The 21,996-nt window shown below is 42.5% G+C and overlaps 1 protein-coding gene across 2 annotated transcripts in view; it reads left to right on the top strand.

Moving 5' to 3' along the window:
- The window catches only part of FAM222A (family with sequence similarity 222 member A), a 324,715-nt gene that overhangs the window by 166,312 nt on the left and 136,407 nt on the right, over positions 1-21,996 (top strand). For both annotated transcript variants that reach the window (XM_033956923.1, XM_033956922.1), the window contains one exon: positions 18,061-18,189. In XM_033956923.1, coding sequence (XP_033812814.1) covers positions 18,108-18,189 — 82 coding nt within the window. In that variant the 5' untranslated portion in view covers positions 18,061-18,107. The remainder of the gene's footprint in view (positions 1-18,060; positions 18,190-21,996) is intronic.

Consider the following 21,996-nt stretch of genomic DNA (forward strand, 5'->3'; position numbering starts at 1 on the left):
CCATTATATGGGTGATAATCTTATGGGTCGTCCCTTAGCCAGATACCTTAAAATTAAATCTAAAAGACTATATATCACATCTATCCAAAATTCATTAGGACAATTAGTCAAAACCAGATCTTCAATTTCTTCTCAATTCGAAAATTTTTATACTTCATTATATAAATCTGAATCTGCGGCTCCTGAATCAGATATAGACTCTTTTCTCTCCTCCTTATCTCACCCGACCATATCGAACCCTGTTAAATTGGAACTAGATTCTCCGATAACCACAACAGAAATAGAAAATGCTATATCTTCCCTACCGACTGGGAAAGCCCCTGGTCCAGATGGTTTCACTAACGAATTTTATAAACAATTTCGAAACATCTTAGCTCCCCATCTACTTACATACTATAATTTCCTTCACTCCAATCCAGATAAACAATTTAATTTCACTGAAGCCACCATTGTAGTAATTCCTAAACCTGACAGAGACGCCACCTTGGTTAAAAACTTCCGACCTATATCTCTCCTCAATTTAGATTATAAAATAATGGCAAAATTAATTGCATTAAGACTCACCAAAGCGATCCCACATCTTATACATAAAGATCAAACGGGTTTTATTAAACAAAGATATATAGGAGATAATCTGCGCCTCTTTCACCATATCAATGCTCACGCTAAAACACTGACAGACCCAATAATAGGCCTAGCTATAGACGCTGAAAAAGCCTTTGATCGAGTGGAATGGCCTTTTCTTTTCTATGTCCTAAAATGGTATAATTTTGGCTCATTTTTCACGAAGTGGATAGAAACATTCTATCACAGTCCTACCGCTCGTATTCTAATTAACAATTCTTTATCCAATAAATTTCCCCTTCACAGAGGCACTAGGCAAGGCTGTCCTCTCTCACCATTACTTTTCAATTTAGTGTTGGAACCTCTTCTTTCTGCTATTAGACAAAGCCCACTAATTAACGGTATCCCCTCCTTAAACCGAGACTTCAAATTAGCAGCCTATGCTGATGATGTATTAATTTTTCTTAGGAACCCTCAATCTTCTCTTCCTCATCTTATACACATCATCAAACAATACTCTTGCATCTCAGGATACTCTGTCAATTGGGAGAAATCAGAAATCTTTCCTCTGAACAATAACATTCTCCAATCAGACTTGACTAACTTTCCATTCACATGGTCAAATGAAGCTGTGAAATATTTGGGGATCTTAATACACAAAGATCCAGTCCTTGCTCAAAATCTTAATATATCCAAAATCAAAAACTTAGTTCTTAACACTACATCTCGGTGGTCTCCACTATACTTGTCTTGGTGGGGCAGGATATCATCCATCAAAATGACCCTAGCACCTAAAATTAATTACATTCTCTCAATGCTCCCTCTTTTATGCCAGAAATCATTTTTCCATTGGCTAAATAGGAAACTATCTGAATTTATATGGAACAAGAAAAAACCTCGAATTGCTCTAGCCAAGCTGAAGGCCTCTAAAATTAACGGTGGTCTTAACTTCCCTGATTTCTACCACTATTATATTGCTTCATTAGCTAAATATGGAGCCTACTGGGTTAATGACTCCTTTTCTCAAGACCCTCCTACTTGGTTTGAAATGGAATGTTTTCTATGCAAACCTCTTCACATCTCTTGCTTACTAACGATATCAATACCCAGACACTTGAGAAAATATCCTCTTTTCATTTCAACGCAGCATGCTCTCCATCACTTAGATGATATAGCCGAAATCTCAGTTAGGGTTAGCCCACTCATATCCCTTTGGAATAATCCCAAAATACAAAATCAAGGCAAATCCCTTTCATGGAAACGGTGGCAGCGGGCAGGTATATGGTTTGTTCATCAACTATTTACTCTTAATACGACAATTCCTTTTGATATACTCTGTTCCACATACCTGCTACCATCCTCTGCTTATTCACAATGGATTTTACTCAATGAAATATTATCTTCTGTGTATATACAATATGACTTTATGACTTCCAAAAATACTATATACCACTGGTCTTCGTGGTCTCTATCAAAAGGAAAAGCTATATCTTTTTTCTATAATATTCTAAGAGATCAATCCTTTACTTTTTCATATCATACTATGAAACACTGGGATAATATATTAACCATTCCACTCTCGGACATTGACTGGGAACTCTTTTGGTCTTCAACAAACCGCCCACTTTTATCTTCTAGAGTTTCACAGTCAATGCTCTTTGTTATGTGGAATGCAATATGGACCCCATTTCGCATGTGGAAAGCCAAACTAAAACAAGATCCCGTTTGCTGGAACTGTTTGAAAGAAGAGGGAACTCTTGATCATATGTTTCTCCATTGTACTTTGGTCCGCCCTTTTTGGACCCAAGTCTGGAACACCATACAATCTATCACTAACTGCTCGGAAGAGATTTCTATGGACATTATAATCCTTCGATCTCAACATCCCTGTTTCACACAATCAAATTGCCCTCCCAAACTTATTGATACCATGATCGTGACTGCTCTCATGCATATTTTAAAAAATTGGAAACTATCTTCGTCATTAAATTATACGTTTTGGTGGAACTCTCTTTGTATGTACCATAGATATGAATCATATGCATATGAAAATAGAGTCTCGCTCAGAATATCCACGAATATGAAAAATAAAAAATCACCCTGGTCATTCTTAGACTCATATGTTCGCTCTACTTTGTAGACACTTCTGTCTTCCCCTACCTATTCTTCACTTTTTCTCTTCATTTCCTTTCTCTTTTAATTTTTATTTTATTCTATCTCGTTTTCTTTTCTCATACAATCTTCACAAATAATTTCATTACTCTGAGCTTTTCTTAATATTATGGTCCTTTATAGTTAAATGCATATTTATAGATCATATATATACAAAATGTTATATGTATCTGAATTGCTCATTGTATTTTTCCAAAATACTCAATAAAAATTTATTGAACTAAAAAAAAAAAAAAAGGAAATACAAGTATCAGGATGCAATGTCTGCTTTTCCAACTCAGAGCTCAAGGCATGTTAGAAATTCTGTTATGGATATTAAATTACCCACTTTATTTTGTTCTTTGTTTGATACTATTTTCATGCACCGCTGTATTTGAAAGAGCAGTTTATAAATAATCAAATGCAGTTGGTAAGTCGTGGATCATGGATCTGATATACCACCTTTTCGGTGGCGTGGCCAAAACAGTTTACGTATATGAGAGTGGATTGAAAAGCTTAGTAGAAAAAAAGCAAGTCTCCATGGAGAGCTATACACGTAGACAGGAAGTTTCCAGGTTTTTTTCATGCCATCAGAAAAATAGGTTTTGTCAAATTCTGCAAAATGCTCGTTGATGGGATCGATGACTGTGGCACCATCTCATACAAATGTACTAAGCTTTTTGAACCACCCTCATATGATGTGCAGGTATATTCTCTGACCTTAATGGGCTCCCTGGAGTAGTGGAGGGTTAGGTGACTTGCACAAGGTCACAAGAATCCACAGTAGGATTTGAACCTGGCTCCCCAGGTTCTCGGCTCATTGCACTAACCTTTAGGCTGTTTCTGTACTTGAAGAGAGCGATAATGTTGGTGCTTGATGCAACAGGTGAGAAAGTGACTTGCTAGAGGTCACAAGTCATGCTGGTAGGAGAATTGATAGGATTATCATATGTCCGGATTTACTCGGACATGTCCTCTTTTTAAAGGACTGTCCGGGATACCTTGATACTTAAATTTTTGAGATCCATCTGGGATCAAGTGAACAAAATATTGGAAAATCCAGCGGCATTGATGTACGATACCATCCTATTTGGTATGTTAATGAGGGCTAAAAGCCAAATATCTTCTCGGAATAGCAAACTTCTCTTTATAATGACAGGGGTTGCCATATAACTTATTTATTTATTTTTTAAAATTAATTAATTTTTTATTTTTATCCTTTTTCATTTCAACATCATAAATTACAATCTTGAATAGAGATCAGAATATCTTAAAAAGATACAGGAAGATTTTTACATCTATACTAGAAAGTTCAATCAACTATTCAGTCCACCAATTTAGAATCAAGAAAGAAAACAAATTAAATTTATTTATTTACACAAATTATACCGATATAGAGTATCGGCAATGGGTAGCCCCCCTCTCCCCACAGCCAGTAGACAGGTCATTCATCCATGGGCTAAGAAACCAACCCTTCTTTTGGCCCTATAAAATCTAATAACTGTTTGGACTCAAAAAAACCCAAAAACCCAACTTATTTTGAGGAACTGGAAAAACTGGGATCGATTAAATTATACGTTTTGGTGGGAATCTCTGTGTTACACTTTTAAAATGGAACGTATGATGGCCATACAACAGGGACATTATAGGAAGTTTATATATATTTGGGAGCCATTGACAAAATTCTTTAAGGAATGATTGTTGATTTTCTCCTTTGATAATACACATCCAGGGTGGGAAGATATTTTTTTAATTTAGAGTGCAATTTTGGATATGTAGACCGGGTTTGGGGGGGGGGGGGTGATACATGCATTTGTCATAGAATATCATTTTGACTGATTTTTAAGTGCTGTTTAAGTGTAAAATGTCTGTAAAATATGTTGCACTTATTTTTGGCTTTAAAATGAATAAAAATATATATATATATTTTTTAAAAAAGGACTGTCCGGGTGGTTTTTCAAAAAGCCGGCAGTTTGTCCGGGTTTTAGGAGCTCGGGGCCGCATCTGGAGGGCATCCGCACCTATGCGCGTGCGTGCAACATCATGTCACATCCACACACGCGCGGAGGCCTTCCAGACGCAGCCTTGAGCTCAGGAAGGAGAGGAGAAGAGGTTCATCTGGGGGCAGGGGCTCTGTGTTCTCTTTTTTGTTTGTTTGTTTGTTTGCTGGAAGAAGTTTTGGTAACCTGAAGAATTGAGAGATTTGGGCCCTGGTTTTCCTGGCTTGTACTCATTGTTGTAACCAGGAGGCCAAGCCGCATCACGAGATGAGGGACTGGGGGGGTCTAGTGCGTGAAGCATGAAAACCAGTCAAGAATCTTGAGGTTCTGAGAACTCAAGCTCTACTGTTTCAAGTTTCAAGTTTATTATATTATTTGATTAAACGCTTTTCAGAATACAAAGCGTTTTACAAAGAAATAAAATTAAATTTCTAAAATCACAAATACATTGTAATTAAAATTAACTATTTTAAATTAAAAACAAACTGGGGTAAACAATCCACACGAAACAATGGGAAAGGGGGAAGAAAGAAAAAAATACAATTTATAAAAAAAAAAAAAAAAAAAAGAAGCAGGTTGGGTTAGTACATAGGGAAGGTATGAAGAGAAGGAAAGAAAGAGAAAAAAAAAATAATTTTTTTGAGAACTAGAAAAACTAAAAAGAAGGGGAAAATAATCTGAATTTAATGAAGAAAGAAGAAATTCGGAATTAATCAGAAAATTAAACTTTTAGTTAAAAGCTTCTTTAAAAAGAAGACATTTTAAACTATTCTTGAATTTTTTCAAATCTTGTTCAAGCCGTAAATATAGAGGGAGTGAGTTCCAAATAGATGGGGCAGTAACTGAAAAGATCAGGTCACGGCGAGTACCAATGATTTTTAATGAGGGAACATAAAGGGTAGCTTGAGAGGAAGATCTAAGAACTCTTGACGAACTATAAGGAATCAGGAGCCTATCTATAAATGCAGGAGTATTATTTTTAATTGTCTTAAAGACTAAAAGAGCTATTTTATATGTTATCCTGTATGAAATAGGCAACCAATGAGCGTTTTGAAGCAGAGGCGTGACATGATCGAATTTATTTGAACCTGAAATAACCTGTTGGTTATACGGTCCAAGCCAATGGCTCCCAAAGCTGCTCTAGCGAATCCCCCAGCCAGATTTGTTTTTAGGATATCTCCATCGAACACTTAGCAGTGCATTTTTGTTTTGTTTTCCTAGGGGGAAAAAGTGCATGGTACTCGCAAGCAAAGCTGTCCTTACAGGACGAGATGACCACCGCTGAGGGATGCATCCCCCAGAATAGGCCCTAACCCCCCTCAAACTGATGATACTTTTTCTTAACTGTTATACCGGTCTTTGGAACGCATTTCTTGCAAGGAACAACATTTTGCAGTGACTAGGCTATTAATTGCTGGGGCAGCACATGCTTCTGCTCTCCCATAGGTTTGCGGGGATTGGCTGAAGACGTTGCTTCTTCTGCATGAGGCGTTCTCTCTATCAGTGTGTTCAGGGTAAGCATTACATTAATACTTGAGGACATCTGTCAATTTTGGCAGGCAATGGATAATGTGGTCGTAATCTTTATCACCGAATACACCCCTGGGGAAAAAAAAGGGCCTTTGTATTAGAGAGATTTACATGTATTGCATCTGTTGCATGCAGATCTCTCGTGCATATTCATTATGGATATCCTGAAAACCTGACTATCTATAGCCGTGTTCTTCAAAGCAGCCCTTGGAGACCTCTGGAGTGGCCCTCATCAGCATTCTGGCTTTTTTCTGCTTCTCTCTTCTTTTCTAACCAAGTTTACGACGGAAAGAGGAAAGCGGATGGGAGGAAGAGCCACGTGCTTGAAAGATGAGGCATTCCTCCATAGATGAGAATACATTTGGAAATGCCCGCCTCTTTGAGGATGCACTCAATAGACCAGTGCATCGCAAACTGTGTGCCCCGGCAGATTCCAGGTGTACTGTGAGAAGCTGGCAAGGCGGAGAAGCGCTGGCTGACTGTTTACAGGATGTGCCTGCGCCTCTGCTCCATCTCTCCTGCAACCCCCCACCCACCCACACACACTGACGGTAATAGGAGGCTCAGGGCCGCAGCTGAAGGCCATCTGCGCGGATGTCGATGTGATGACAGTACGCATGCACGTGATGCCATCGCATCGACGTCTGCGCATTTCTGGGTGCCCTGCGGCCGCAAGATTAGCATGCCACACCTTAAAAAGTTTGTGGCACACTGCAATAGACAGAAGGCGGGCTAGTGGAGCGAATGTCATTGACCCACACTGGCCGGCAATGTCGTGACCTCGCATGAGAAAATATTTGGAGGCTCTTCAGCTCTTAGGATCCAAAGTGATCCCAACTTAAAATTGAGTGAAGACCACTGGTCTTTGGTGTGTCCTTCAGGACTAGGGTTACTAGACTTCCGGTTTTCCCAGACATGTCCTCCTTTTGAGGACATGCCCAGGGGGTCCGGATGGCTTTTCAAAACCCGGCTGTCCTCCCTGCCCGACAAGAGCGAGAAGCAGGGGGCGGGGCTAGGGTGGGCTTGGGGGCAGGGATGGGCAGAACTAGGCGGGCCTGTGGGCGGGGCTAGGGGGGGGATCCAGGTTTTCCAAAAGAAAAATCTGGCAACCTTATCCAGGACATTTATATACTTCTGTGTGTCTCTCATCATCCAACTGTGATGTGAGATGCATAATAGCAAGGCTGTAAGCTCAGTGAAGTGAATGTTGGCTTCACTTTTCTGATACGGCACTGGGCAGGCGGATGGGATTCTACAGATCTGCATCCATTGTGCTAGATTTTCGATAGGCGAGGGGTTGTACTATGGCGGGGGATTAATTAAAGATTTTATTCTCGAAGGTGAGGTTTGTTTTGATCTCTGCAGTGACATTTTATCCTATTAAAAATGTGAGGGCGAGAGAATTGTTGGTTGCAGTTTCTTCACTCGAACAAGAAGTTTGCTACATTAATAATAATAATAACAGCTTATATACCGCAATACCGTGAAGTTCTATGCGGTTTACAAAAGATTAAGCAAAGGTACAAATTGACTGACTTCAAGAGGGGAAGAGGAAAGAGAAGTAATTAGACAGGAAATTCATTGTTGAGGAGAAAAGTGATCAAAAGGACAGTAGGTCGCTATTGAGAGGAAAGATAAGTGGATCAGTTGTCAAGATGTTTTAGGAACAGGTGTGTTTTTAGACGTTTCCTAAATTCCTCATAAGTAGAGGGCGAAAGTAATTGTTCTAGGCCTTTACCCCATGATGCTGCTTGGTGTGAAAGAAGGAATTCATGGTGTTTTTTCAGTTTGCAACCTCTCACTGGGGGGGGAAACGAAGTTGGAATGTGAACTTCTCTTGTGTCTGTTGGTTGAGAAGGAGAAAAGGTCAGTAATGTATTTGGGGGCAAGTCCGTGTAATGCTTTAAAGCAGAAACAGGCAAATTTGAACTTTACGCGTGCCTTCATCGGCAGCCAATGTAGCTGCCGGTAGTAGGGTGTCAAGTGGTCAAATTTTTTTAGTCCAAAGATTAGTCTTACTGCCGCATTCTGCAACAGTTGTAGGCGTCGCATATTTTTGGGGGAAATTGCCAAATAGGCGATGTTACAATAGTCAAGCAGGCTTAGTACGAGGGATTGGACTAGGATTCTAAAAACCGATGTAACAAAATAAGCTTTAAGGGATCTGAGTTTCCAGAGAGTGAAAAATCCCTTTCTGATTAAGGAATCTACTTGGTCTTTCATGGTTAGGCATTGATCCAGAGTTACACCTAGTATCTTTATGGAGGGCTGGATAGGGTAACTAAGGTTATTGATACAGAGGGGTGATTTAATGTCAAGTGGATGTGGTGAAGCAATGAAAAAAGTCGTTTTATCTGAATTAAGTTTGAGCCTAAAGTTTGTCATCCATTGTTCCATCATGTTTATAGCTTCTGAAGCTTTGGGAATAGTTTCGGAGACAGAATTGGTGAATGGGATGATAATCGTAAAATCATCTGCATAACTAAATAGTTTTATCCCCAGCTGGGTTAGCTTCGTGCCCAGTGAGGACATGTAGACGTTGAAGAGCAATGGGGATAGTGGAGAGCCTTGGGGCACACCGGATGGATTGCTCCAGGTGTCGGAAAGCTCATAATTAAAACGAACCTGATAGGTGCGGGATATAAGGAAGCCACGGAACCAGTTCAGCACCTTATCCCGGATACCAATGGCATCTAGGCATTGCAGCAGTTTCATGTGGTCCACTAGATCAAAGGCAGAACTCATATCGAATTGCATTATCAGGGCATTAAGGCCTTTACTAAACAGTAGGTGCAAATTGTCTAAGATAGCCGCAATTACTGTCTCCGTACTGAATAATGGCCTAAAACCAGATTGAGTTTCATGGAGGAGAGAGAATTGATCAAGATAACCCATCAGTTGGGTGTGAACCAATCCCTCCATAATTTTTATAATAAACAGAATGGAAGCTACCGGTCTATAGTTGGATATTAGGGCTGAGGATACTTTACGATTTTTTAGAATTGGGGTTATCATAATGTGACCATTATTAGAGAGGAACTTCCCATTGTTTAGGTTGTAAGGCCTTGAGTAACTGATTTAGTTTTAAAGATGTGGAATATCTCTGAAATTCTTTGACGTGATTGGGTTGCAGGTAAACGTGTTAAGGCCACGCTCTAAATTTCGGGTCCGATAGCCATCCATTGCAATGTTCGGACTGTGCATGGATCACTGCCCTTAAAAGTCACTGCAAATTTCCATTCCTTCCTTACTTGTATGTGTATGTATGAGGTTAAAATAGGCCTGAAAGTAAATTACCTTCCCTTAAAATAAAAGGTATTTCAATTACTTGCGGTTTCTGGGGGAATTGCTAATGCATCAGAAGACTCTATGATTCATTACTGCCAAGCCAGTGAGTGGCGTCTTAACATCGCTGGAAAGTAACTTGGATAATGATACTCAGTGATATCAAAAATGTATTTTTTATTTTCTGATCACACCCAGACCCTTTTTTGAAGAAGCTGCCTCTCTATTGTAGCGATAATTAGTAATAACTGTCTTCCTTTTGTCTAAGGACAGGGTTCCCCCCCCCCCCCTGTTATCTTTTCAAAGGCTCAGGAGAGACATTTGGAGTAGGGTGGAAGGTGGGGAATGTTGGAGCTGAAATCTTCATTGAAGTATATTAGGCCTAAATCCTGAAGGAGAGACCTGACAGCTGGCACTCAAACATCTCGGCCCTGGCATAGGAAATCGCCTCATTTCTTGTCTTATAAAAACTGTGTGTAATTTCAGGAGCCTGATTGAAGTGCGTATCTCCTTTTAAAATTACGAGAAATCAACGCTTTGAAAATGGATACCGCTAGTTTTAATGTGAGATGCACTGACACGGGGGCATCCGACTCGCAGCATGAAGAAAACAGCTTTTTATTGAAGACGGTAATAAGAGGAAATTAGTTTCTGACAGCGGGGAGGGGGGATGGTAGGAAAGGTCCTTTTTAGAGGAAATTATCTTCTTTTCAGGGATACCTTTACAGAAAGTAAAATGGTGACTTAATGAAAGGTAGTTAGAGGATTTGTCTTTCTTTCAGAGAGCAGCCAGGACAGATGGGTGCTCAACCCATCACAAGGGAGCAAAAGATGCCCGGTAACAAGAAGCTTGTTCTGAAATTAGTATCTTAAGAAAGTGGAGAGAAAGAAGCCTTTAAAGGCATGAATACTTCATTATCGCTAAAAAGCAGCATAGTTTAAGTTATGAAGGCACCTGTCTTGTATTAAATAAATTCCTTCCTCCCTCCCTTCTCCCATTTTTTTCCCCTTAAAATTGCATCTCTCAACTCTTTTAAGCTTGATGTAAACCCAAGAGGCTACAGCTGAAAAAAAGAAATCCTCAAATGTTGATTTTTGTGCCTCAGGCTCCTGTTGAAACTTTAAAAGAAAAGAGCCCAATGGATACAGCTTTAGAATGGTTACTCAAACATCTTTTAATTGAATCAGACGTGACTGGGATCATTTTAAATAGGGTTACCATATGCCCAGATTTACTTGGACACGTCCTTTTGTGTTTTTTTTTAAGAGGACTGTCCGGGTGTCCAGGCAGTTTTTGAAAACTCAGCAGTTTGTCCGGGTTTAGGAGCTTGGAGCCACGTCTGGGCGGCATCCAAGTACGCGCACATGTGTGTTATCATCATTATGTGGCATCTGTGAATTCTCGGAGGCCCTCCAAATGCGGCCCCGAGCTCACTAAAGGAGAGAAGAAGGGGTTCATATGGTTCACGCCGAAAAAAAAAAAAAAGACATGTGGCCCCACCACCGGATGGTGGTAGGGCCACATGTCTTTTTTTTTTTTTTTTTTTTTTGGCGTGAACAAATATGGTAACCCTAATTGTACAAGAACAATAGAACACGATGACCTAGAAACTGGAACCTTCCAATCGAGCATCCAGCCATGCAGAGGACTGTTTTGTGCGTTTGCTTCTAAGCTCATTTTTAAGAGTGATGAATTTTCTCCAGATGTGAGAGCAGTAACCACCTGAAGCTATTTACAGTGGTACCTCGATTTACGAGTGCACCGGTTTGCGAGTGTTTTGCAAGACGAGCAAAACATTCACAAAATCGGCGCCTCGGAAACCGAGCTTGCCTCGATTTGCGAGCGGCGCCCCCCCCACCCCCCGTGATCCGTCACCCCTCCTCAGCGATCTGAAATCCCCCAGCACCCACCCGAACACACTGCTTACTCCCATCTGGCCACCAGCAGCAATGCACAGGACATGCCGGTGCCGGTGCTCGAAGATCTGCGTCTTTTTCTTTACAGGGCCTTGAGCATCTGCGCATGCTTAAGGCCTTCGAGTTCACGCTCTCTCCGATAGTCTCTGGGAGAGAGGCAGAAAGAAAGAAAGACAGACAGGGGGCAAGGGAGAGAGACAGAAAGACAGACATACAGAAAGAAATAAATGTCTAAGTCTACACATCTATTCTTGCACCCGTTAATGTAACGGGCTAAAAAACTAGTGTCTTAATAACAGACTCTGGACTTTTTCTCCAGAAAATTTTCCAAACCCTTCTTAAAACCAGCTACCCTATCTGCTCTTACCACAACCTCTGGCAATGCGTTCCAGTGAAAAAAAATTTCTTCCTATTGGTTTTAAAAGTATTTCCCCATAACTTCACTGAGTGTCCCCTAGTCTTTGTAATTTTTGACGGAGTGAAAAATCAATCCACTTGCATCCATTCTACTCCACTCAGGATTTTGTAGATTTCAGTCATATCTCCCCTCAGGCGTCTCTTTTTCAAGCTGAAGAGCCCTAACCGTTTTAGTCTTTCCTCGTACGAGAGGAATTCCATCCCCCTTTATCATCTTGGTCGCTCTTCTTTGAACCTTTTCTAGTGCCGCTATATCTTTCTTGCGATAAGGAGACCAGAATTGAACGCAATACTCCAGGTGAGGTCGCACCATGGAGCGATACAGAGGCATTATAACAGTCTTGTTAACCATTCCTTTTTTAATATATCCTTGCATTTTGTTTGCTTCTTTGGCTGCCGCCACCGCACATTGGGTGGAAGGTTTCATTGTATTGTCTACAATGATACCCAGTATGATGAAACCTTCCGCCCAATGTGCGGTAGCGGCGGCCAAAAAACCAAACAAAATGCTAGGATATATTAAAAAAGGAATGGTTAACAAGTAACTAATAATGTTATAATTCCTCTGTATCACTCCTTTCTTTTAGACCAAACAACAGGTCCTTATTCATTAAAGACATGGTCCCTGCTCAGAAGAGAGCATTACAGTCTGAAGATGGATAACTTTGCTGTATTATATTTCAGTTCAAAGTCCTTGCAGCCTTTGTATTAAGGATTCTAAAGCTGTCATTAAAGAAAAGAAGCCCTGTTCAAAATGTAAAATTTATGACTTCTGTTAGCTTGGGCAGGATCTTGGCCTACTTCCTCTTTAACACTTAAGAGCTATCAAATCTGTGGCGTGTCCCCCATTTTCATTGCAATTTATTACTACGGTGAAAACCCAATGTATATGCTTGATAGTGGGAGAGGGTGGGAGAGATGAGATATTGGTGTTCCAAAATCTGTTCTAATGGTATTTCTTACATCAGTTAAAACTATCTAGTTTATATGGCACTGAAAATGTTTTATTTAGCTGCAGTCTCATTTCTCTGGCACAGAACTTAGCAGTGGCTGTGGTCCAGCTTTGTAATGACTGATGGACGGACAAGCAGTTGGCGATGTCTTTGGAAACAAAACAATATCTTGTTCGTAGGGACCCTTTGGAAAGTCCTTCCAACAGTGCACGTCTAGCAGAACTCTTCTTGAATTCTGCTTTACCGCTAGCTATGTTGTAATGGTTGATGGCTGGCTGTCGGCTTTTGAAGGCCCAGTCTTTGAAATTTTATAAGGACTGCCTGTGTTCTCCTTCAGCTCCCATAATAACGTCGATCTTGCTTGGGGCTGCTGTCAGAGCTAAGGGCTAGTTTGAAGTGTGAAGTGTGTGTGTGTGGGGGGGGGGGAAGAGATGACCTGTCTATGGGAGATCTTCTTCCACATGGCCCTTTATTTATCTCGCACCCTCTGGAGATACCTTTTGAGGCTTATCTCTTCCCTTAGAAAACTTTCAACTACCATTGTCTGCCACCATTGAGAACTTAATTACAGGCCTGTGTTTGGCCTAGACATTTTAACCTGACTTGTTCCTTCCTCCTCCCTCCTATCCGACATGATCAGGAAGGAGTTGAAAGAGGGTGCCATCCTCTACTGTGCTCCACAGAGACTTGGATCAGTGTTAGCTGCCTTAAGTTCAAGACAATCCTCATGCAATTAAAATTTGTCTTTGTCGTGCATGCAAGTGGAGCCCCTTTCTGCTGTACTCCTGGGAGTGTTTGACTGGGATGAGTATTACAGACCGTGAGCATGCATTTCTCATCATGGTATTCAGTTCATACATGATAGAAAATGGGACATGTCACAGCTGTTTTCATAAAGCATGGGAGCGTGCACTGTTTTGCATGGCCATTTAGCAGATGGAATCTGAATGTTCCCTGCCCCCAACATTTATCATTTCCGCATGAAAATATTTAAAGTCCTGTTGAATGATTTGAGCTCAATGTGCCAAGCGATTTATTGAGGTGAAAGTGGCAGTGCAGGGATTTGAACCCGACTGGCTCTTTTCCCTGAGTTCAGTAAGCTGGACTTAACACTGCTTAGCTACCATTCTATCTCTGGGGTCTCTCAGCTGTGAACAGCTGTCTGCCTCGTATATAAGCCTGATTAGTTCTGCTAAAAATAATCGAATGTCAGTTTCATACATCGCAGCGTGGTTCATAGTTTTGGCCGTCTCGGATCCACATTAGGAACCCAAACGATACTGCTCACCCTTCCCGTCTGACCATTCTTGGGTTTGGAAAGATCATACGGCATAAAACAAAAGACTTGCGATAGTTTTCATATTGTTTTGCTTCCTTTCCCCTCCCCCCACCCCCCTTTTTCGGGTTTTCTTTAGTAAACTGCTGGGCCTGTAAATCTGGAGATCAAATACTGTAGGCCCTTTTGCCCATAAGATGAAACTGCGGAGGCACAGAGGATATTTATTTATTTAATTTGATTTCTATCCCACCCTCCCAGTAGCTCAGAACGGGTTACAAGCCAACGTTCACAGTTGACTTAATGTCAAGGAATTTTCCAATTGTGGTTAGTGTATCAGTGAAAATGTGGGGAGCGAGATGTTGTTTTCCCATCTCGGTGTGATATTTATTTATGGTAGTGGTAAGATCTGGGGCTCCTTTTACAAAGGCGCGGTAGCGGTTTAACGCACGTAATACCGCGCGCTAAACCGCTGGCCGCGCTACCTGCTACCGCCTCCTCTTGAGCAAGTGGTAGTTATAAGGCTAGCGCGGGGGTTAGCGCGTGATGAAAAGTCACGCGCGCTGAAGCCGCTACCACGGCTTCGTAAAAGGAGCCCTTAGAGTCAAGAAAATATCAACCTGCTTATTCTTGGCCTTTTGGCTCTTTTTATGCTTTCAATATTGCCAATGGCCGTTTCCCTCCCTGTTTTTTTTTTCAAAAATTATAGGGCCCGTTTAATAAAATGCATTGGCGCTTGTGCTGACTAAATCTCACTAGCCCCCTTTTTTACAAAGGTGCGCTAAACGCACCTTTTATAGTGCGCGCTAAACGCTGATGCGTGCATGCTATCCTATGGACGTGTTAGCAGTTAGCGCACTCGTTGATTTAGCACGTGCTAAAACGCTTAGCGCGCTTTTGTAAAAGAGGACCTATGTTTATGTTTATTAAAAACTTTATATACTGCCTATATAGCCAAAAAGGATCCAAGTGGTTTACAATACACTTCTCTCCGTATTCGCGGGGGATGCGGGCAGAACATAGCCATGAATACCGAAAAACTGCAAATAACTTTTTGCATGTTATTTGCGGTTTTTCGGTAAAATAGACCTGAAAAAGATAATAAACCATGAATAACCCGACCTGCGATTTGCTCCGTACCACGCCGGGATCAGCCATTTCCTTCAGGAACCACCGGGAGCAGCGATTTCCTCCATGAACCACGGGGAGCAGTGATTTCCAATGTGAAACACCGGGTTCAGTGCTGAAAATTAAGGGTCGGAGTCAGCAGCCGAAAAATTGTGAATAAGCGAATCTGCAGATATGGAAACCACAGATAAGGAAACCGCAGATACGGAGGGAGAAGTGTACGTAATGCAAAACAATTTTGAAAAGAACTCCATTCCAAATAGGAAAGGAAAGAGCAAAAGAAAAAAAAGAATTTTTTTCCTTAAATATATAATATTAGTATTTTAGCCCGTTACATTAACGGGTGCTAGAATATATTTGTCGGTCTTTCTTTATTTCTGTCTCTTTCTCCCTCCCGCTGTCTTTCTTTCTTTCTGTCTGTCTCTCTCCCTCCCCTTTGTCTGTCTGTCTTTCTGTCTCTCCCTGCCCCTGTGTCTTTCTTCTTTTCTTTCTGTCTCCCTTCCTCCCGCTGTCTGTCTTTTTTTCTTTCAGTCTGCCTCTCTCTCTCCCTGCCTCCTATTCAGCAGCATTTCTCCCCCACTTCCCTGTGCAGCAGCATTCCCTCCCCCTCCATTTCCCTCCCCCTCCATTTCCCTCCCCCCACACCACTTCCCTGTGCAGCAGCATTATTTCCCCTACCCCCCTTTCCCTTCTCGCGGTCTAGCCAGCTTCTTTAGTCTATTGCTGCCGCCCCCCCCCCCCTTCCCTTCCCACGGTCCCAACAAACCTGCCGACTCCAGCAGCATCTGCAGCACTGTACACACGCTGCTTCGGGGCCTTCTACTGCCCTGATTTGTTCTGCCGCGTCTCTGATGAGACCTACCAGAAGCTATCAGGAAAGAGATAAACTACACTACATTCAGAAAAACCTGAAAACTCTCCTTTTTGATAAATGGGAGCCCGAGACCCCCGTGTCAATGGGTGGAATGTAACACGGGGCTGGTAGAGCCCTCGTGTCGCCCATCGGCTGGAGTAGGTGGGATTAGTGGAGGTGGGGAGGGGGGAAAGTAAGTAGGGAAGGATTGGGCAGTGAGCCTGTCAGGGTAGAGAATTTTTAAAATGATTGGTGGAGGGGCGTGGGGGTGAGGTCATAAAGCCGGGACCCTGGAGGACTCGACTCCTTCTGAGGTCCTCCAAGGTGGCTTTTCCCACCCGCCCGCCTGTTGTTTGGGGGCAGATGTTGGTAGCTTGGGTGGTGAATCTCCCGAGCTACTGGGTCATGGGGCTCATCAGGTGATAAGCGTTGGGACTAAGGGGAGCCGTGCCCGGTGGGTCAGGTGACCCGGAAAAGGGGCACGAGGGACATGCCACCCCTCTGACTCTTGCTGTGGTGGCTGGGTTGAGGGAATAAAACTAATTCATTTGGTAGCTTGGAAGGAGCTCTTTATATGATGTTAATGAAGTTCAAATATGTTTTATGTTTATGGTTAATAAACTGAGCTGCGGCTAATTTTTACCAACCAGAAGACTGTAGTGTGTTTTTGGTAAAGTTAAGGAGGGAGGGTTATGATAGAAAGTGGTGGGTTTGAGTATTTAGGCGGCCAGCAGGGCCTATTCAGATTCCGCTACTACTAACTAGCTCAGTTTCTGTATAGCATCTCTTACGTCTAAGTCCCTCTTCTTATCTCTCCATGTCCTCTTCCCCTCTTTCTTTCCCCTTCCTCTTTGATCTGTCGCCTTGAGCCTGTATAGGTATGTGCGACTCACAAATGGAAGATTAGATTAGATTAGATTTGCACAGTCACTTTGATCGCTTTCTGGAGAACCTTGGTGACTTCAGCGAAGGGCAAGGTGAAAGATTGCACCAAGACATGCAACAGAAGCCAGATAGATACCAAGGAAGACGGGATGCACACATGATGGCGGTCTATGGTTGGAATCTTATGCGGGATTGTCCTGGCAGATCCCACTCTCGGAAGTCTTATAAAAGGAGCTTCTTGTTGTGTCAAATGACTGGAAAGTTTGTATCATAAACTTGTGCTTTTGGTATGAAATAAGTAGATTTTCAAGTTTATTAGGATTTTATCTACCGCCTATCAAGGTTATCTAAGCGGTTTTTACAATCAGGTACTCAAGCATTTTCCCTATCTGTCCCGGTGGGCTCACAATCTATCTAACGTACCTGGGGCCATGAGGGGATTAAGTGACTTGCCCAGGGTCACAAGGAGCAGCGTGGGATTTTCAGGTTGTACACTTTTCTTTTAATTTTTAATATGTTTCTTTCAGGCTTAAAAGATATTAATTTAAACACAACATTAAAATATCCTGATTTTTTTTTTTTTAATGGGCGAGCAGAGTGAAGAGTAGCCTATGGCACATGTTCTTTATCTCAAACACTAGAGTTGATAGGAGAAAAGCGGTGCCATTTTTGGAATTGGCAGGTCAAATATACCCAGAAATAGGTCTAACATTTGAGGCACCAAAATTAGTGTTGGTCGGTGTTCTTTTTAAATATTAAACTTTGCTTTGTATGCATACATATGTGTCTAAAGAGGATAATTTCCAAAAGTTATTTATGCTCTCCAGTTAAAAGTACACCAGGATGATTCTTTGAGTTGTGTGCTGTCAAAATCTATTGTTTTAATTGCTGCTGCTTTGTTTTTTGTTTTTTTTGGGTTTTTTTAGGGGGGGGTTCTTTTGCTGCCTCTCAGAAACTGCTACCCTAGTCAACTGCCTAATGCTTAAGCCTGCCCTGCAGATTCACAGACCAGTCGCTTGAAATGTGACTCCAAGTGCTTTTAGATTTTGAGCATGGAACTTTAATGTTCATATTTATGATTTCCCCTCGTTTCCTTTTCAGCTTAGCAATCCGCAGTGGTGATTGTCCCTGCACCAGACACTGGAACCATGTTGGCCTGTCTTCAGAGATCCCAGAACCCTCCAGCTCAGCATCTCATTTGCCCGAGCAAGGCCCTGGAGCCACGGAAGTGTAAGTAGCAATGCCTCAGGCGAAGTATTTGTTACTTTAGAGACTAACCTTAGTTTTGGAAAACTTCTCAAAACGCACCTCTTCCGCGAACAGGGCTTTTAATTACATTACATTACATTAGAGATTTCTATTCCGCCTGTGCCTTGCGGTTCTAGGCGGATTACAATATAGAAGATATCTGGGCATTTCCAGTAGAATTACATTACAGGAGAAGAGCAAATTACAGGTAACAGTAGAGAATTACAATACATTCAAGATCACAGAAGATGTTACATAACAACTGAATCAAGTTACATCGGGTAGAGAGTAACATCAAATACCTATAAGCGAAGGTGGTTACATAATGTTGATGATTACATGACGTTGGTTACTTAATGTTGATGATGTAGACTGTAGAGGTGTTTAGTTTGAGGACTGGACAAAGTGTTACTATATGGGTGGTGTTCCCAAAGGTATTGATTGGGAACTCATTAGATGGCGGTTAGAGTGATGGGAGATATTTTTTGAATAGTAGTGTTTTTATTTCTTTTAATCCCCCTTGCCCCCTGCTTCTCCCCTTTCCCAAAACTCACCTTTTCCACGACCAGGTCTTTTAATCCCCCTTGCCCCCTGCTTCTCCCCTTTCCCAAAACGCACCTTTTCCGCGACCAGGTCTTTTAACCCCCCCTTGCCCCCTGCTTCTCCCCTTTCCCAAAACGCACCTTTTCCGCGACCAGGTCTTTTAATCCCCCTTGCCCCCTGCTTCTCCCCTTTCCCAAAACTCACCTTTTCCACGACCAGGTCTTTTAATCCCCCTTGCCCCCTGCTTCTCCCCTTTCCCAAAACGCACCTTTTCCGCGACCAGGTCTTTTAACCCCCCCTTGCCCCCTGCTTCTCCCCTTTCCCAAAACGCACCTTTACCGCGACCAGGTCTTTTAATCCCCCTTGCCCCCTGCTTCTCCCCTTTCCCACACTCACCCCGTTCCTTCTGCTCCCCCTCCTCCCCCCCTCCCCCCACTTGGTCTCTCTCTCGTTATCGCTTACCTTCCAACCCTACCTTCTGTCTTACCGTTACTTCTGCTAAATCTCAGTTAAAGAGTTCCCCACGCCCCCCCTCTTCATCGCCTGTAATTTTGTTAAAATTTTGTAAATCCGTGTGTCATCGCGGACCTTAATTAACGGATGTGAACCGCCTAGAACTTTTTGGGTATGGCGGTATACAAGAATAAAATTATTATTATTATTATTATTAACCTCTTTTTATAAATGAGGCTGGAGAAGCTGCAGTTGAGGTACGGGGCGTCACCCCTCAGATTAAAAAAGAAACCTTCACCCTCTTTCTCTCAAGGGAAGATTCTCAAAACTTTAACGTGGTCGCTAGTAGTATTCATATATTTTAGCGGCGGATTATCAAAATGGCTTACCATGGTCTCTTCCGAGCTTCCTAGTAGAGAATGACACGGAAACAAGTTTTTCCCTGTTCCCCCCGGGGACTCATTTTTCCATCCCCGCAAGTTCTTTTCCCGTCCCTGCCCCATTCCTGCAAGCTCTGCCCTCATCTGCACAAGCCTCAAACTCTTTAAAATCATAAGTGTTCGAAGCTCGTGCTTCGTTAAGGCAGAGCTTACAGGAATGGGGCAGGAACAGGGACAGTGACAAAACTTGCGGGAATGAGGCGGGGAAATTGAGTTCCTGCGGGCACAGGGAAAAATTTGGCCCCGTGTCATTCTCTACTTCCTAGCAGTCTCCAACTCTGCCATGCAAATGTATTATGATGAGGTCATTAATATTTAAAGGAACACTCTGGGTGATTCTCTATTATTTCTAGGTGATTGATTCCCTAACCTCGCTGTCCTACATTTGCGAGCTGTCGTAGGCCCTGCTTTCTTGTCAGTGCCTGATCGCTGAAAGTAAGGCTTGACTGCTCAGACCTGCCAGAAAATTTTGCCACTGCCGGCAGAAGAAAGCTCTTCCAGAGATGAAAACGCATAGGTTGTTTCAACTGTGGCAAAAGGTCGAAGTCTGGTGGACTTGTAGCTGGACTGTAGGGAGCATGAGGTAATACCTCCCACCCTTATTCGCATAGTTTTTCAATGACGACTGGAGAGCTCCATCTTCCCCATGACCAAAAAAATTTCGATGAGCTCAATGAAAAGACAAACAAATGATGATTTTTGCTTATGATCATGAAGGCATCATTATCGCAGACAAAAGTTCCATGTGGAAGAAGTGTCACAGCAGTGCATTATCGTGATTTTTTTTTTGCAAAAAATGCAGAAAACCCGACCTCAGTTGCTCTTGGCTGGGCCACTCATTCTTCATGACAACGCTCGCCCGCACATAGGGAATGTCGTCATTGAAAAACTACGCGAATATGGCTGGGAGGTGTTACCTCATGCTCCCTACAGTCCAGACATGAGCCCACCAGACTTCGACCTTTTTCCAAAGTTGAAACAACCTATGCATGGACATCGTTTTGCATCTCTGGAAGAGCTTTCTTTCGCTGGTACCCGAGCCATATGGCAACTGAACAAAAATAATGAAGCTTCCCGGCCATTGGGACTCGGTCATTGCAAAGCAGGGAGACTATATTGAAGGATTGTAAAGAAATACTTGAAAATAAATAAAACGTGTTAAAAAAAAAAAAGTAGTGTGCATTATTTATGAAATGACCCTCGTATCTTAGAAAATGGCCTTCCCCTGAACATTTTAAATACACAGTATAAAAGTCATTAACGTCTTCAGCCATGTTCAGGTTGTGTGTCATCGAGAAATAGGCCTTCACCATATGCAATAACCTGTTGAATCTTATTCCCATAGAGCACACTTCTCATTGAATCCGGGGCCTCAGTGTGTCCATCTTCCAACAACAGGAAAATGAGGGGGAAAATAGCTCAAAACCTCTTTCACTCTGCGCTTATTCTTTCTCTGCTGATAAGAGTTATATAAAGTAAATTGGGAGGGGGGGGGAGCAGTAATCAAAAGAGGAAGCGATATGCAAGTTGTATTGGTTGACTTGGGTTGACTTGATACTAGTTCCGGGAACTTATAAAGACGTCGGTAAACCATGAAAGTAGGCCATGCCACCTCGTAGGCCCTCTTTTACTAAGGTGCACTAACCGATGAGCGCGCGCTGATCGCTAACGCGTGCATTTTACATTACAGTACATTTCATTAGGGATTTCTATTCCGCCATTACCTTGCGGTTCAAGGCGGATTACACAAGAGTTGTCGGGAGGTTACAAGAGTTGTAACATGACATAAGAATTGTCGAGAGCTTAAGAAGTTAGTCTGTGGACACGTTAGCGTTTAGCGCGTGCTAAATCGATTAGCGCACGCCAAACGGTTAGCGCACCTTAGTAAAAGAGGGGGCTAGTGTTAGAGAGATTTTAGGGGTCTTATCATTAGTCCCGCCTGTATAATTGGTTCATAGTCAAAAGCGCACGCAGACAAAGGCGCGCCGAGACAAACAGTGTTTTAAGGGGCTCTGACGGGGGGTGTTGGTGGGAAACCCCCCCCCCCCACACACTTTACTGAATACAGATCGCGCCGGCGTTGTGCGTGGTTTGGGGGGTTGTACCCCCGTCATTATACTGGAAACTTAACTTTTCCTTGTTTTTTAGGGGAAAAGTGAAGTTTTCAGTATAATGTGGGGGGTTACAACCCCCCAAACCCTCCACAACGCCGGCGCGATCTGTATTCAGTGAAGTGGGGGGGAGTTTCCCCCCCACACCCCCTGTCAGAGCCCCATAAAACACTGTTTTTCTTCAGCGCGGGCTTCTGCCTTACGCTCATTTGTCTGGGCGCGCCTTTGTCGGCGCGCACTTT

This window comes from Geotrypetes seraphini, chromosome 8, assembly GCF_902459505.1.
Source record: "Geotrypetes seraphini chromosome 8, aGeoSer1.1, whole genome shotgun sequence".
Taxonomy (NCBI): Eukaryota; Metazoa; Chordata; class Amphibia; order Gymnophiona; family Dermophiidae; genus Geotrypetes; species Geotrypetes seraphini.